Source organism: Vombatus ursinus, unplaced genomic scaffold (genome assembly GCF_900497805.2).
Source record: "Vombatus ursinus unplaced genomic scaffold, bare-nosed wombat genome assembly UNPS02011649.1, whole genome shotgun sequence".
Lineage (NCBI taxonomy): Eukaryota > Metazoa > Chordata > Mammalia > Diprotodontia > Vombatidae > Vombatus > Vombatus ursinus.
Window position 1 is genome coordinate 1116803 of NW_020951427.1, and position 17858 is coordinate 1134660.

At 39.6% G+C, this 17858-nt stretch overlaps 1 protein-coding gene across 1 annotated transcript in view; it reads right to left on the minus strand.

The window, feature by feature from the left end:
• The window catches only part of CNTNAP2 (contactin associated protein like 2), a 2649987-nt gene that overhangs the window by 184338 nt on the left and 2447791 nt on the right, over positions 1–17858 (minus strand). Inside the window, exon 20 of the mRNA XM_027856858.1 lies at positions 10793–10926. Within this exon, the coding sequence (XP_027712659.1) occupies positions 10793–10926 (134 nt within the window). The remainder of the gene's footprint in view (positions 1–10792; positions 10927–17858) is intronic.

The window sequence follows — 17858 nt, forward strand, 5'->3', positions numbered from 1 at the left end:
CCCTTAGAGGGCTATCCACTAAGGCTAAGCTTTGTTCAAGTTAGCAGTTGTCATTCAACAAGATACTTATTAGAATGGAAAAAAGGGAACTAAAAAATTGAAGAATCATTTTTATTCTCGTATATACTTAGGGTATTCTGGGAAGCTTTTATTGACGTAGGGTAAAGGGGAGGACACTGACTGTTCTCGTCTTGGCCTTCTCCCTGGAAAGAATTGGGTTGCCATGGGCCATTTAAGTAAATCATGTAATAAGCCACAATGGAAAAAGCAATGTACACAGAAAATGAATTCAAGTTCTGTTTCCTGTACTCCCTGTGTCACTGTGAATAAGTCATTTCTGTCTGGGTTTGAGTCTGATTTTTGTTTCTTTATTTTTGGTCCAAACCTGTGCTTTTTGAAGGTATGGAACTCCAGGTTTCGCAAACTCTTCAACTGATAGAGAGCAGCAACGTATCTGTACCTTGTAGTCTGAGAGCATGGCCAAGGGTGTGAGAATTTGTCACTTTCCTATGGTCATACAGAGGGTATTTTTCAGAGGCAGGACTTTCACCCAGGACTTCCTACTTCCTAAGATGATCCTTTTTCCACCTCAATATATTGCCTCTCAGGCCTGACTTTCCTCGGTTGTAAAATGGGGTTACTAGTGTCCCCTACCTTGCAGGACTGTCATGAGAAAGCGCTGTGCAAACTTTAAAGCAATAGAGAAATGTAAATTATTATCAGTTTCTCAGGACCTCTGTTTCTTCATTTGCAAAAGGAAGTGGTTATATACGTATACCAAATACCAAACTATTCCTAGCAGCATTTTTTGTGGCATCGGAGAACTGAAATCAAAAGAGATGCCCATAAACTGGGTAATAGCTAAACAAATTATGGTACATGAATGTAATAGAATATTGCTGAGACACATGTAAAGATTTACATGAAATGATACAGACTGACAAAGACAGAATCAAGAAAACAACAGACATGGTGACCGCAGCACTTTAGAAAGAAAAACACACACACACACACACACACACACACACAAAACCAGGAGGTTATGTAATTTTCATGACCACGGTTGTCCTCAGAGAGGAGCTGAGAAAATGTACTTTCCTCCTTTCTTTGTAGAGGTGGGGGACTAAGAATGTTAATCCTGCATAAATTTCAAACATGGTGAGTATATTGGCTCATTTTGCCGAATTGCTCCAAGGCACTTTGTATTTTGACTCTTTGTAAGTAGGGACAGCTCCCTGGGAAGGTCCATATTGGAAAATGGAAGTAATATAAAAACAGAAGATAACAATACAAATGTTTTTCCATTTATAAAAGGATTTTATTTAGGGAATAAATTAAGAGGACTGAACTAGACGATTACTAAAATTTCTTCTAACATTATATAATTTTTGATACTTAGGAATTGCTTTGTAATTATAATGAAATCAATTTGCATTTTCCTATTATACTTTGCAAAGTAATTTTTCCTCTAATAGGTTATCTCTTAATTTTAATTTGCAAAAGCATGAATACTTGGCTGAGAGACTTATAGGATCATGGAATTTCAAGGTATATAGAACTTTAGAGATGATCTAGTCCAGGGGTTTTCAATCTGAGGTCTCTGGGTCCCCCAGGAGGTCCTTGAATAGATTTCAGGGAGTTCATAAACTTATATGGGAAAAAATACATCTTTATTTTCATGATGCCCTAACTAAAAATCAGCATTTCTTTCAATTATGAATGGCAAAACAAAACAAACTTATTCCAAGAAGGGATCCAGAGGCTTTACCAGAGTGCCGAAAGGGTCCATGACTTTAAAAAAACCCCAAAAAACAAAAAACCTTAAGAACTCTGTATCTAGTGCAATCCCATCATTTTACAGATGAGGAAATCAAGGTCCAAAGAGATCATGTGATTTTCTCAATAGCACAAAGTTAGTAAGGAATAGAGTCAGAATTTGAACACTGGTTCTCTGATTCAATCGACTACTTTCTCTACCAAAATACTGTCTCTAGCAATAAACCAACTGTGTGTTCTTGTGCAAGTCACTTCATTTCCTCCATGAGAAGGAATGCTGGTTCTGTGTTAAAATTCAGAAATATGTAGGGCATCTTGAATAGAGTGCCAGGTATGGATTCAGGAAGAGTTATATGCCTAAGTTCAAATCCAGCCTCAGACACTTACTAGATGAATGACCAATATATGCTCAAACTATCGGTATTCTCTGTACCTGAGATCTCAGGCTGCTAATAGTGAAGCCTAGAACTCAGGACTTGCCAGGAGGGAAGGTAGGAAGGAAGTAAGTTGTGAATTTGGGAAGGAAGAAAGAAAGGAAAGTATACAGGAAGGAAATATTCTCAAAGTCATGCTATGGTATTTCACACAGGTCTCACGTGGCTCTCTCTCTTTTCTCCTCAATCAACTGTACAACCAGCGTATAATGGGCGACCCTCTAAATAAACAGCAGTTTGGAGGTTCTGGCTCTCTCTGTTTCTATGTTATCTGCAAGTTGACTGAGCATGGGGGAAGGGCTATTTCCCTTATCAGCTGCTATCCTCTGGAACCCATACATCAACTGACAAACAAGAGAACTAATCATCTTCTCCCCCTACCATTCCTAACACATCATTTGTCCAAACTTCCTGCCTCTGTAGTATACCACTCATATGATCAAGAACCCTATTTCAGGCTACATTAGCAGCCTCCTAATTAGTCTACCTTTTTCTCGTATTTGTCTTCTCTAATCTATCCTCTCCATAGCTACCAAATGAATCCTCCTAAGACACAGGTCTGATAATGTCACTTCCTCGCTCTAAAGTATTGAGTGGTTTCTTCTGCATCTAGAATAAAAACCAAGTTCATCAGCTTGGCATTTGCAGCGCTCCATAATCAGACTCCCACTTTCATTTCCAGCCTTCTTTCATATTATTCCCCCTTGTTCGCTCTATATTTCAGCTGTTCTTGTCTGTTCGTTGTCAAAAGTCCATACTGATTTTCCATCTCCGTGGCTTCACAATGGCTAAGCCCTCTGCTTGAATGCTCTACCTTCTTCTCTCCTCCTCTCTTATACTCTGGTGTCCTCAATGGTTCAGCACAGGTGCCACCTCATATACACAGCCTTTCCAGAAACTCATCTGACACCACACCACCCCTCTTTGCTGTGCTCCCTCCTGAAACAGTCTTGTGGTCACATATTCCTGTAGGTATTGTAACCTGCCTCGGCAACCTTTTGCTTTTTGACTCAGAATTTAAGCTCCCTGTAGGCAGGGAATATTTGATTTGTGTCTGTATTGCTAGCACTCAGCTAGTAGTTCAGTTTGGCTAGAACATAGAAAAGTATTAAGAAAAGTAAGCCAAAGAGAAGCCAAAAATAAATTGGAACCAAACTGTTAAGATGGACAGACAAGTGTAAGTCCTCATACATGTCAAATACTTGATGGCAGTTGCCATGCCACCTCTGGAATTTCTCTGCTCCAGGCTAAGTATGTCTAATTCCTTCAATCACACATGACTGTTTGCTTTCCCCTGAACATTCTCCAGTTTACAAATGGTGCTACTGAACTATGATGTCCAGAATGTGACTCAGTGCTCCAGTCTGACCAGAGTGGAGTACAGCAAGACATTCATCTTCTTACCCTGGAAACTATGATTCTCTTAATGAAGCCCAAAGATAGCTTTATATTTTTTTTGTTGCCTTATCATACTCTTGACTCATGTTGGGCTTTTAGTCCACTAACACCTATAGACATTCTATGTCTAACCATCCTTCTCCTATGTTGTATTCATAGAGTTGACCCTTTGAACCCCAGTAAAATTTTACATTTAGCTCCTCTGAACTTTATTTGGGCAAATGTTCTAGTCTGTCAAGATTGCTGCAGATGCAACATACCAGTGTATTAGCTGTCTTTCTCAGCTTGAATCTCCTGCCCAAGCACAGACTGCTGGGTTACTCATTCAGTCAGTTGACATTCAATCACTAATGAATGATTATCCATTGAGTCTTGTCATTCACTCATTCTAAATCCAATTAATTGTACTATCATCTAACCCACATATGCCTATCTTTTCCACAATATTAGCATGATACTTAAAGGGATTTGTGACCTCGGTGATATGAACAGATCACAAACTATTCATGACTTTTAATGCTGTGACTCTTACCCTCATATTCCAATAAATCCTCCATGAGTGATATATTCATTGTGCTAGAAGCTTTCTCCTACCTCTCCTGAAATTATGCAAACATTAGCAGGGCACATGGGCTGTCCAAAATCATCCCTCACTCTCACTGACATGACCAGTCCATTCGCTTTTTTATAGCCATCCATCTCCTTGATGATCTCTTGTACTGTTTTTCCATTATAATTCTCCCATGGTAATATCTTGTAACCTACTCACACCCATTATGCACCTCTCAAATGCCCTTTAGGCAACCTGGAACTTCAATTCTTCAGGAACTGTGGTGTTTCATGATTTGTAGCCATAAAGCATCCCTGGAAGATGACTGATAGAATTTTGTTTCAGGAAGAAGAGTGTGGTTATTAAAAATAATGAGTGATTAATTTCCCAAAGGCAATCCATATTGTTCTTGTGAAAAGAGTTTAGAATTGATGATGCAGCAACCTTGATTCAATTCTGATTGGAATTTTTTATAATGCATATAAACCATAAGGTACCATGGACAAATGACACAAATTTATTTGTACACTATTTTGCTGAAATTCTGATTACCAAGCAGACATAAAATATTGTCATTCACTAAAGTCCTAATAAGATGATATCTTATGTGTGTAAGGAGTGGGATCTAGGTTCTTGAACAGAACATTAACTGTAGCCGGAAAGGGTTTTGAGTCCTGACCAGGGATGGAAGGAACCAATTCAAATCAGCTCTCAAGAGCTGATTGTTAAATTTTATGTGTGAGCAATTAGACCTCTGAAATCATCAAATGCTACAAATAAGGGCTTGATTTATTGTTTTGTTGATTGTCTAGACTTAAGAAAGTAATAGACAAAATGTTAATAATACAGATTAAACTGAAAAGTGTGTCTTGAGTATTTTTTCCCCTGAGATGCTGAGTCTGTTTTCTGAGGCCCAGCCTAAAATGTTAAGGGTGGTGAGGCTTGCCACCAGGAGGTTAACTGCCAAGTAATGATTTTCTTTTGTTTTTGTTATAGCAACTCATAAAGATCACATACTAGATCCCATTGGGCTTTTCTATGATCTTCCTTGGAAAGACAGTAAGACACTGATGAAATCACACATCTTTTGAGTTCTAAAGAAGTTGGCACAAAAAAAGCCATTCTCATGGTCTTCTGAAAACCAGCAGCTAGTGATTTCTGACAAGACTTTGAATGAGGAGGAGCTGCCTGATGGTTCTTCTTTAACTTGTGATTTAGAAATCCCGAAACCTGAAATACTGATGGCTACCCTAACTTTTAACCCAGCATGCTATTTTTAAAGGATATCTATTTTTGTGTTAGAGGTTGCTTTAAATTTTGACTGTCAGTAAGCCTTAAGCTATTATCACTAATGTAGCTTTGACTATTTGTGAATGATGACACTTGAGGATTGTAATAAGGCTATTTTACGCTACCATCTGGTAATTCAGTACAGTCAGCCCTTGATTATCTGAATGCAGATTATCCACTTTGTGGATTTGTTGGCCACAAATTTTTCATCCCAGGTCAGCTTCCCCCAAGTGCTTAGTGCACTCCCAGGCAGTGTGTGCTCAGGAAATGTAAACTAATTTAATAATAGCTTAAGTAAAACATCAAAAGGCAAACTTGCCTTAGAAGCAGCATATAAATTTATAAACATCACATAATGTATTCCAAAGGTCTTCTTCCAAAATGATTTGCATTCCATAATGATTTCAGATGATTGCATGCTTCATATTATCCATACCCTTGCTCTCCACCATTAGTATGAATTATTGAAAGTTGACTTATACTACTTTGAGATTATTTAAATATCTATGCCAGTGTGCCCCACTGTAGCCAAGGGTTATTACAACAAGTTGAAGATACAGATGTTTTGAAGATGAATTAGTAAATATCACCAAGAAAAAAAATACTGTTGTATAATGAAGCCATACAGTTGGGTTCCACAGCATCAGGTGGAGTGGAGGGATAGGTTGTAGGATTAAAAAGACTCTATAAATAAGAGAATTCATGAATACTCACAATAAAGAGGGAAAGGGAAAATTGGTGGTGGTGGTGGGGGGACCAACAGAAGGAATATAAGGACAGTATGAGTCTGATCTATTTTCCCTCCACAGTAAGCTTACCCTTCTGCATCTCTTCCCTCACTCCTCTCATTAGTGGAGGAAGGATAAAGAGTAATATGGAGAGACAGTACAACGAAATAGAGAGATTGGATTCAAAGAGCTTGTAGTGATCTGGACTGAGGGGCCTGGACGAAACTTGACTAGGCTGAGATTTGCAGACTAGTCCTGACACCCCAATTCAGGCTTGCCAATCTATGACATTTCCTGCTGTTGCCAAGGCAGAGATCATTACCAGGGCTTATGCAAAAACACAAAATAGATGGCATCTGAATTGGAGCTCCAAGAAAGATAAGGATTTCTACAGAGATGAGAAGGGAGTACATTCCAGGCAAATGAGAATGCTCAATCAGAAAATGGATTTTGACATGGATTCAGAGAATGTGTTTGAAATCTATCTGTGAGTTGTGTGACCTTAGGCAAGTTACTGAAACCTCTCTGGACCTCACCTTCTTTGTCTGTAAAATAAAGGCATTAGGCTAGATGACCTCTAAGGTCTGGTTCCAGCACTAAATTTTATGACTGACTATGAAAATGCAAGGCAAAGGGGAACATACAAGGAGGCAAGAGCAAGGAAAAGTGAACAGTGCAGTTCCAATGGAATGTGTGGAGAGAAGAGGCAACAATCAGACCGGAAAGGTAGGTCAGAACCAGATTACAGAGGCACTTAACTGTTGGGCTAAGGCACCCCTGTTTTCTCCTAAAGGCACTGGGGAGCCAATGCTGATTCTGGTGCAGGGGACTAATATAAAAACTGTACATTAAAAAGCTTGGTTTGTCAGTTGCATGAAAGATTAAAAGAACAGAGGGACTGGAAATAAGGAAGTAAGTTAGAAGAGTAACACAACAATCTAAGCAAGAGGAAACTGAAACAAAGAGAGGTTAAGTGGCTTGCTTAGGGTCGTGCAGCAAAGAAGGGTACTCAAGCTGGATTTGAACTCTGATCTTGAGTTCAGGCCTAGTGCTTTACCCATTAGGCTTCTTAGAGAGATTAGCAGGGTGGGAAAAAGCAGAAACAAGAGAGTAAGGTACTCAAGGATGGAAGGACAGTAAATTCCTGCAATGGTGTATGATATGGCCATGAATATCAAGGGAGTGAAATTCAACCAGAACAGAGGTGATGGCCTGGGAGAACAAGGAGAGACTAGATGGAGGTTGGTTTGAAGGTGAACAGCAGACTCAGGAACATTTACGCAATGGGAGTGGTAGAGAGACAGGAGATTTTGATCAGAGAGGAATATTTTATTATGACTTCACTATTTTGGAGGGGAAATAGTTCTGACTCCGAGGCATAATTATCCTTATGGTTGGCTGAGGTAGAGCATAAATAGAGGGAATGGGAACTGAAGAGAATGATGAAGTGGACAAGATAACAGAATGGTCATCCGTATGACTTTTGAAGACACTGAAGATGATGGCAGTTTGAGGAGAGGCAGACTGTGAGCCAGGCACTGGAGTCTATGAGAGGAGAAGAAGAGTGGCCTGGAAATCAATGGATAGAAGCAAGAGTAGTTAGGTGGCACAGTGAATAGAGCAATGGATAAAGCCTTGGGTTTGGAATCAGAAAAAACTCATCTTCACGAGTTCAAATATGGCCTCAGACAATAGCTTAGGTGTGCCACCCTGGGGAAGTCACTCAACTCTCTTTGCCTCAGTTCCTCATCTGTAAAACATGCTGGAGAAGGAAATGGCAAACCATTCCAAGAAAACCCCAAATGGGATTATGGAGAGTCAGACATGACTGAAACAACCGAACAATGACAACAAGAGATGGTGGGATGTGGACTTTGTTACAAAGAGGGAGTGGTTGTTGGGTGATTGTGGCACAGGAAGGGTATAGAAATGGTAGAAAGCAAGGCACAAGCTAATTGCCCCTCCTTCTGGTCCTGTGAGTTGGGCAGTATGAGAGAAGAAGTGGGTGGTGAGAGATATGGCGTAGGTGGGGGAAAACCAAGTTTCAGTTAGCAATAGAAGGAAAGAGGATTCAAAGGAAGAGCTCAAGGGTAAAGTGCAGTTTGTTAATAATAGACTAGGGTTACAGGGAACACAAAAAAGGGATGGGATGGGTGGAGACTATAGGGAAGGAGGGTTGGAGTATGCTGGTATGAGAGTATGGGTAACGGGGGAAAGACATTTACATGAATAACTACAACACAAGTGTAAAGGAGAGGTTTAAGGTAAGTGCCAGAAGGAGTAGGTTGTTGTTCCCTAGTTGTTTCAGTCATGTCAGACACTATGTCAGATACTTCATGGCCCCATTTGGGGTTTCCTTGGCAAAGATACTGGAGAGGTTTTCAATTCCTTTCTCCAGTAGATGAGGAAACTGAGGCAAGCAGGGTTAAGTGACTTTCCCAGGGTCACACAGCTAGTAAAACCCTGAGGCTGGGTTAGAGCTCAAGAAGATGAGTCTTCCTGACTCCATTCCGGCACTGCGCTATCTAGCTGTCACCATGAGGAATAGGAAGAAGGAGAAATAATCTTCAGCTGTTCAGAGAAAACTTGATGGAGGAAGTAGTATGTGAGTTGGACCTTGAAGGAATGGAGAAACTTTTACAAATGGGGGAGCCATTCAGGATTAATCCATTCAGGGCATGGGAGACACTTGGAAAAAAAAGACATAAAAAGACAGAATATGTGAAGGGAAAAATACAAGATAAGACTAGAAAGGCTGGTTAGAGCTAGATGGAAGAGGGCCTCAAATGCTTGTGGGATCAAGAGTTTCTCATTGATTCAGGAGGTTGTCCAGTCACAAAGGAGTGACATGCCCTAAGCGATTCCTAAGGAAGATTTCCACAAAATGGTGTGAAGAAAGGATTAGAGACAGCAGAGACCAGAGGCAGGAAGAGAAGTAAGGAGACTCTTAGAACAGTTTAGCAGAAAAGATGACGTCTTCAATTAAGGTGGCTTCAGTAGGAAGGAAAGCCCAGGTGGAGAGACAGCTGATGAACAGAACGGGGGGGGGGGGGTAGGGTGGAGTGAAGCGGAGAGGGAGAGTAAGAAGGATAGGATCCTAGGCAACTCCATGGATGTTTATCCCATCAAAAGATATAGAGAAATTAGAAGGAAGTGACAGTGCAGTTTCGGGGAGAATCATATATAATTAAATTAGCAAAAGGAATCTTATGAAAGGGCAGCTAGGTGCAGTGGATAAAGTTCTGGGCCTGGAGTCAAGAAGACTCATCTTCCTGAGTTCAAATCTGGCCTCAGACACTTGCTATCTCTGTGACCCTGGGCAAGTCACTTAATTCTGTTTGCCTCAGTTTCTTCATCTGTAAAATGAGCTGAAGAAGGAAATGGCAAACTACTCCAATATCTTTCCCAAGAAAACTTCAAATAGGGTCACAAAGAATTGGACATTACTGAAGCATAAATCTTAGGAAGTCATATGGTATTTAATCCTTCACTTATTCATTCCCCCGGATAAAATTCAGTTTACAAATAAGCACAAATTTTGTTATTGTCTGGAAAAGTATGTGTACATTGCAGTTAAAACTTTGGACCGGTCCCAGAAAAAACTGTTAATGCTAGTGTCCATATCTGAGGGAGTACTCCTTCCACAACACTTAACTGTCAAAAGAGGCATGTGGCTGATTAAATCATCCTTGCTATTGAGTTATGCCTTTGATACCCAGCAGACCCTTTAATAGAGAGGCAATAATACCCTCTGCCACTTTTCTGCAGTCTGAACTTCCCATCGCAGCCAGTATGAATGTGAATGAGAGCTGAAAGACCACTGAACTCTTGCCAGATGATACCACATTCCACTGACAAGACAGCATCCCCTGCTGTCCTTTCTCCTGACAGGTATCTATTTTGATCTCCTCCTAGAGAATACAATGACAGCTCCCATCCTTGATCTTTCGGCTTAGTTCCCAAGGAGACCTGCCCTTGGCATGTTTTATTCATGAGGTGTGCAGGTCCACTTCTTTCACTGTAGAAACTACAGGTGGGGTAGGGGCAATAAATGAAGAAGAATGTATTGGAAGTCACATGAGAAAATCACCACCTCCTTGTGTTCTGGAGCCTGAAGTGGAATCAGAACCTTCCTGGGATGGGGAAGTGAGGCTGTGGTTTTCAGACTAGGGTAAAGGCAGAAAGGGAGAAAAGAACAAAGAGGGAGAGAAGGAAACAAAGAGAGAAGGAGTCACAGAGAGACATTTGTACGTGTGTGGGAATAATGAAAGAAGTGGGCAACCAAACCCAGAATAACCCATGCTGGGATTCAGTATAAACTTCAGGAATCTGAGATCATCTATAAGAAAGACAGCATGTAATAAAAATAGTGGACTGAGAGACAGCTCCAAATTGGGATAGCCAAAAAAAAAAAAAAAAGAGTACCCATTATCAGTCTCTCCACTACATCCATACCCCAATAGTCTTAGCCATCAACTTAGTTATTGCCCTTTCTGTAAGACTTATATATCTATATTTTTACTAGTCATAAAATTGTAAAGGAAGAAATAATAGCAATAAAAATATAAGTGTTGCCATATATAAAGAATGTATTATATATAGATATTTTTTTTTACCTGGAGAATTATGTCCTTTTCATTACGGGTGATGTTAACACTGTGAGGCTGTCCATTTGCCATGTTTCGGTGGTCTACATCAATATTATATGGCTCTCTGGTGCCTCCCAGGTTGTATCGAATCTGTAAGTTTCCTGTATAAAAGAGTAGTGGAGAGTCTTAGCAATTTCTTTGCTTTATGCCTCTTACATACCCATCTTTTTTTTCCCCTTCTTAAGCCTTCTTCCCCATCTTATTCTGCCTTAATAATATGATGGTTGTGAACTCTGAGGCACTGGTCTGGAGTCATGCTAATCCTTGAGATCTAAGCTCTAACGGCAGGCAAAGGTTTGTTATTTGCAAACAAGGAGCCATTGCTGGCCATTGATTTAATGTCAAAGCAGCAAATGGTGCAAATTATAAAAGTTGGGATTATGCCTAGAATTTATGAGTGTAGCAATATAGCACTATGGAGACTGCTGCAGGCGTCACCAAAAAGTGTTGGAAATTAGAAATAAACACAGGGTGTAGGGATGCTCTTCTGCTATAAGCAGAGCGAGGCATGTGGCACATAAAATAATCATGAGTATACAATATTAAAGTCAACACAATTTACAAAAGATAAATAGATGAAAATGTTGGTGGCCTCTAAGAAACCATGAACATGGTGATTTCCTTTATTCTGTAGGATGCATCAATCCTTATGCAAATAAAAGGGACTGAAAGTTTTCAGGGCTTCCCCCACCTTCCACACTCAGTTGTTTTTCTCTCTGTCCCTCCCTCTCCTCTCTCATTTATCTCTTTCTCATCTTTCTAAAAAATAACCAGGGGATAATCTACTTAGTAATTTCAGTTTATCTGAATAATAGTCATAGACTTTGTTTCCTCTTTATTTATGATTTTTAAAGATCAAAGGATTTGTTTTTATGATGAAAGATTATGGTATTTGGACCTGGAAGTGACCTTAGGGAGAAATCTCATTCATTTTTTTAGATGAGGAAAATGAGGCCCAGAAGGATGTGACTTTTCCAAGATCACACAGATAGTAAGTGGCTGACGTAAGATTTGAATCAAGTTCTCTGGACTCTGGATTCAGCACTTTTTCCACTACTCTATAGCAGAAGATAGCATAGTGTAATGGAGGGAACTCTATATGCAGATTTAAGAGACCTTGGTTCCAGTTGTAGGTCTAATTCCAGACTATGAAGTGTGAACTTGGGCAGGTCATTTAACAAACATTTATTAAGCACTGTCTGTGTGCAGAGCATCGTCAGAGAGAGGCAAGATTTATGTCAGACAATTAACCTCTCTGAGGCTCCTAGGTGTCCTCATCCATGAATAGAAGTTATAAAGATCAACAGCCCTGGAGTCAGGAGGACCTGAGTTCAAATGTGGCCTCAGACAATTTTTAGTTATATGATCCTGGACAAGTCACTTAATCTCGATTGCCTCTAAAAAAAAATAAAGATCAAATGAGATCTTTCATGTAAAGCACTTTGTAATCATAATATCACAAAATGTGGATTCAGTTATTCCTTTTCTATGCAAGGTCTGTTCTCCATACCATTAGTATCTCTTCCAAATTCTGAAACTCAAAAAATGGCTCCATTCCTCTCTGGATCCTCTGACCAGGTATAAATGGCCATTCTAGGTGGATTCTATGTCCCTTCTGGTTCTGATGTGCTATGGTCATTAATGTTATTTATGCTATCATTTCCTTTTTAAGCAATTTAGTATTCTGCTTGCTTTTAAGCAACATGATGACATTGCTACACTGGAAAGCAGGACTGATGAAAATAAAGAGCTAACCATATTTCCTGTTTTTTCTTCTCTTCTTGTTCCTTAAAACTCTGTCTGTCTGTCTGTCTATATATGATACTCCATGACTTTCTTATTTATGTTCAGCCTCCTGAATTTCTTTATACTTTCCCCTAGGTTTTCTTATACCCATAGGCTGGATCTATTTTATACTCAATCATCCATACTTTAATGGAACTGTGATCTCATCCATGTGGGTACTTCCTCCAGAGAGTAGACAAAACTATCTATTTCTGCCTAGACAGTGGGTCTCTCTTATATGATTAGGTGTTGGTCCAATTTGTTGGGATACTTTCTCTAGATCAGGACTCTTAACTTGGGGTCAATGTATAGATTTCAGGTGGTCCATGAACTTGGATGGGAAGAATTACAACTTTATTTCCATTTAATTGTTTTTCTTGGAAATCCTATGTATTTTATTTTATGAATTAAAAAAATTCTGAAAAATAGTTCATAGGCTTCACTGGACTGACAAAGGGATCTATGCCCTCCAAAATGTTAGGAACCTCTACCTGGATCCCCTGACATGATGTAGATATAAATAAAGCACACACACACACACACACACACACACACACATGCTCCATCAGTTATCTCTTGTTCTTGCTATATGACCAGTCCATCTTTCTTCCATTTTATGCCCTAAGGAAGAGGGAATAGGGTCTGGAACTGTGATTTTCTTGGTATAGGAAACTCGAAGGTGAATAAATCTTTTTCACCAGTACAATTCTGTACTTTCTCTGTAACTTAAAGTCTCAATGAGTTGTGTAGATCATTGAGAAGTTAAGTGACTTGCTGAGAGTAACACAGCCATTTATGTGTCAGAGGCAAATTTGAACTCATTTTCCTCCCATGCCAGTTTGCAAATTGCTGCTCTATGCTGCCTTTCCTGCCTCAGGAAAATTCCTTAAAATAATTTATAAGGTTTTTTTTGACACCATGTAGTCAAAACTAGTTGACTGACGAATTGGTTGAAGATTTCATCTGGTCACTTTGAATTGTGCAAACATAGTCTTTATTTTATTTTATTTTATTTTATTTTATTTTATTTCACTTTGTTAAAGGAATACCTAACTTAGGGAATTTTTTTTTAATGTGAAATTCAGGAAGTAGATTCTCTAGCAGGTTACATGCTAATTATGGAATCTATTTCCAAGTTCTATTTCACTTGTCCTGCCATGAAATGTTGCCACTCCTGCTCTGTGGAAATCTTACTTCTATATTGCCCTGACAAGCCTCAGCTACCAGCTACTGCCTTCATTTTTATTTACATGCTCCTGAATAAAGCAAGGGAAAATTAGTGGGCTGACTAGATGCACTACAAATTTATGTTATGTAATCTCAACTGCACCCTCTCTGCAGCAAAGCAGTCCTTTATACCTCCCTAATTGAAACACTTCTCGACTAATTGCAATGGCTTTTCAAAACTTTCTCTCCCCCCCTTAAACCTCACATAAACCCTTCCAGCACCCTTTCAACAGAAAACCTTGCCTCATATTTGACTGAAAAAATTGAAGCCATTGACAAGTGGTCTACACCAATATTATATCACTCTCTGTTGCCTCCCAGGTTGTATTAAATCTGTAAGTTCCTGTGTAAAAAAATAGTGGAGAGTCTTAGCAATTTCTTTGCTTTATGCCTCTTCTACACTCATCTTTTCTCCCCTGCTTCTCAACTCACATCTCATAGAAGCCTTCTGTGGTACTGAGATAGCCCTTCTCATTACCAAAGCAAACTTTGTTTGTTCAAGCAAATAAGTACTACTTGCACAAATGATCCCATTCCATCATCTCCTGTAGCTGATTGTCCCTCTCATTCCCAATCTCACTTATTTTTAATCTCTCCTTTTCTACTGGCTGGTTCTCTACTCCCCACAAACATGCCCAAATCTCCCCCATTCTAAAAATAAAACAAAACAAAACAACAACAACAACAAAAAACCTTCTCACCTCATCTTTCCATTTTCATTCATTATCAACTTGTATCTCTCTTGCCTTTTGTGGCTAAACATCTTGAGAAGCGCCATCTACAGTAGGTGCCACTACCTTTCCTCTCATTCTCTTCTTAACTCTACCGTCTGGCTTATGACTTCACTCAAAGGAAACTCTTCTCTCCAAAGTTACTAGTGATCTCTGAATTGCCAAATGTAATGGCCTTTTCTCATTCATCACCCTTCTCAACCTCTGTAGCTTTTGACACGGTTGCTCACCCTCTTCTTCTTGATACCTCCTTCTCTCCAGGTTTCCATGACACTACTTTATCCTGGTTCTCTTCCTGCTTATCTGGCTACTCCTTCTCAGTTTCCTTTGATGGATCTTTAGGTCATACCCACTAATCATGGATGTTACACAAGGTTCGGTCCTGAGCCTTCTTCTCTTCTCTATACAATTTCACTGGGTGGTCTCATCAGCTTCCATGGATTCAGTTATCAGTTCTATGCTGATGTTTCTCAAATCTACTCATCCAGTCCTAACCTTTCTGCTGACCTCTTCTAGTCTTACATCTCCAACTGTCTATTGGAAATCTTAAGCTGGATGTCCCACAGACATCTTAAACTCAAAATTGAAATTATTTTTTCTCCCAAACCTTCCCCTCTTCCTAATTTCCCTATTACTGTATTACCACCAGCCCCCAGGCTTGCAACTTATGTGTTATCCTTGACTCATTACTGTTTCTCACCCCCCATATCCAATCTGTTGACAAAGCTTGTCCATTGTACCTTTGTAACTTCTCTCATATGTGTCTCATTCTCTCCTCTGATGTTGCTACCACCCTGCGACATGCCCTCGTCACTTCATGCTTGGACTATTGCAATATCCTGCTGGTTGATCTCCTTGCTTCTCCCCTTCAGTCTACTCAGCTGCCAAATTCAACTTCCATAAAACACAGATCTGACCACATCAAACTTCTCCCCGCAATAAACCCCACCAAAAACCAGTCTCCAGTGGTTCCCTATTATCTCCATGACTAAATATAAAACCCTCTGTGTGGTGTTTAAAGCACTTTAAAGCCTGCCCACCCTGCCCTCACCTTTCCAGTATTCTTTTACCTTACACCTCCCTCCCCACTGTACTCTTCTATCTAGTGATACTGAACTTGGCTGTTCTTGGCATATGATACTCTAACACCCAACTCTGGGCATTTTCACTTGCTGGCCCCCATGCCTAGAATTCTTTCTCTCCTTATGTCCATTTCTTGGTTTCCTTCAAATCTAGTTAAAATTTTGCTTTCCACATTTCAAGTAAGGCCTTGATGTTCCCTCTGAATTCCATTACCTTGCCTTTCCCATAACCTCCAATTTATCCCGTACAGAACTTGTCTGTCCATAATTGCTCCTATGTTGCCTTCTCCCTTAGACTGTGAGCTTCTTGAGAGCTGAGACTGTCTTTTGACTTTCTTTGTATTCCCAACACTGAGCACAGTGCCTGGCACATTGAAGGTACTTAATACAATTTCATTGGCTGATTGCTGTTGAGGTGGGGGAGGGGAGAATTCACATTTATGTTAATGTCTAGATGTGTTTACCCTTAAATTCTCCTTTTTATGTATACCTCCAGGCTTTCATAACTGTAGTAAAATTGGCTTTTGGTTTATTTTGTCAAATTTTTTTTGTTTTCTTTAAAATTTTACATTTTTATGGTTTCATTCTTTAAAAATGACAGAAATAACTTGTTCTGAGGGAGATATGAGAGTTAGGAAGCTAGAATATGGTGAATGGCTCAAAATGGTTATTCAAATATACTTAAGTAATAAATTTCAAATGATGTATTTAAAATACTTCCAGTAACAGGAAGAGGATGGCAATATGATAGGAGAGTATTAATGTTTAACCATTAAAATATAGTGATGAAAAGAGAGAGATACTTCATTGATCTCACATTCATCTCCTGAATGAATTAAAACCATCATAAACTATTTCTATCTGAGGGTCTATAGTAAATGATGTACTTGACAGAGTTCTTTTTTTCTTAGTCACCATCATCATTAATACATATTTATGGAATATAAGTGAGTATAGTACACTGTATAAGTCCTAAAAATTAGGGATGTAACTTGAATGAGGTGAATAGGGCTTTGTTCCTGGGCACTGAAACTTGGAGGGTACAATTTAAAATAACTTTAAAAGATTGTGCAGTCAGGGGCAGCTAGGTGGAGCAGTGGATAAAGCTCTGGCTTTGGAGTCAGGAGGATCTGAGTTCAAATCTGACCTCAGACACTTGACACTTACTAGCAGTGTGATCCTGGGCAAGTCTCTTAACCCTAATTGCCTCACCAAAAAAAGGAAAAAACAAGAAAGATTCTGTAGTCAAAGAGCCTGTACTCTAGACAGAAAGATCTGACAAATAAGACAAAGGCCAATATGAGACAGCCTGTGCTGGGCACTTAGTGAAGAATGTTGACATGTGCTCACAGAGCTCAGAGGTGGAAGTAACCAGTGTGCACTGGGCCAGACAGAGGCAGGCTTCACAGAGAAGTTTGGAATTCAGAGCTGGACCTTGAAGGAAAAATAGAACTGAAATAAACAAAAAGGATGATAAAAGGTGTTCTAGGAAGCAGAAAGAATATAAACAAAAGGCTAGGGGCATCTAGGTGGTGTGGTGGATTAAGAGCCAGGTCAGGAGTTCAAATGTGACCTCAGACTTAACAGCTGTGTGATCCTGGGCAAGTCAGTTAATTCCTGTTTGCCTCAGTTTCCTCATGTGTAAAATGAGGATAACAATAGCACCTACCTCCAAGAGGATAAAATGTGATAATAATCATAAACCACTTAGCACAGTGCCTGGCACATAGTAAGCACTATATAAATGTTAGCTATAATTGTTTTTTGGTAGGTGCATGTTGTGGTAGGTGAATAATGAATGTACCAGTTTGGCTCAAACAAACATTCATGTACAGGAATGGCAGAAAGTAAGATGAGGATGGCATCTAGGGGACAGATTATGGAAGGCCTTGAACTCCAGATTAAGGAATTTAGATTTTATCCCATAGGTACTGGGGAGCCACTGAAGGTTTTGAATAGGCAAAATAATGTAAAGCAGTGTCTTAGGTAGATGAATTTGGCAGAGACTGTGGGTCGTGACCCATAGTTTAAGAGATACTGAAGGGGTCAGGAGTGGAAAAAGTTTAAGAATCCCTGGATTAAAAACAGGGGAAAACAAGAGATGATCACATTAGTACTAGTGAGAGGTGATAAGGACTTGCACTAGGATATTGGTAGAGTGAATGAAAATAAGGGGATGGATGTAAAATATTTCACAAAAGAACTTAC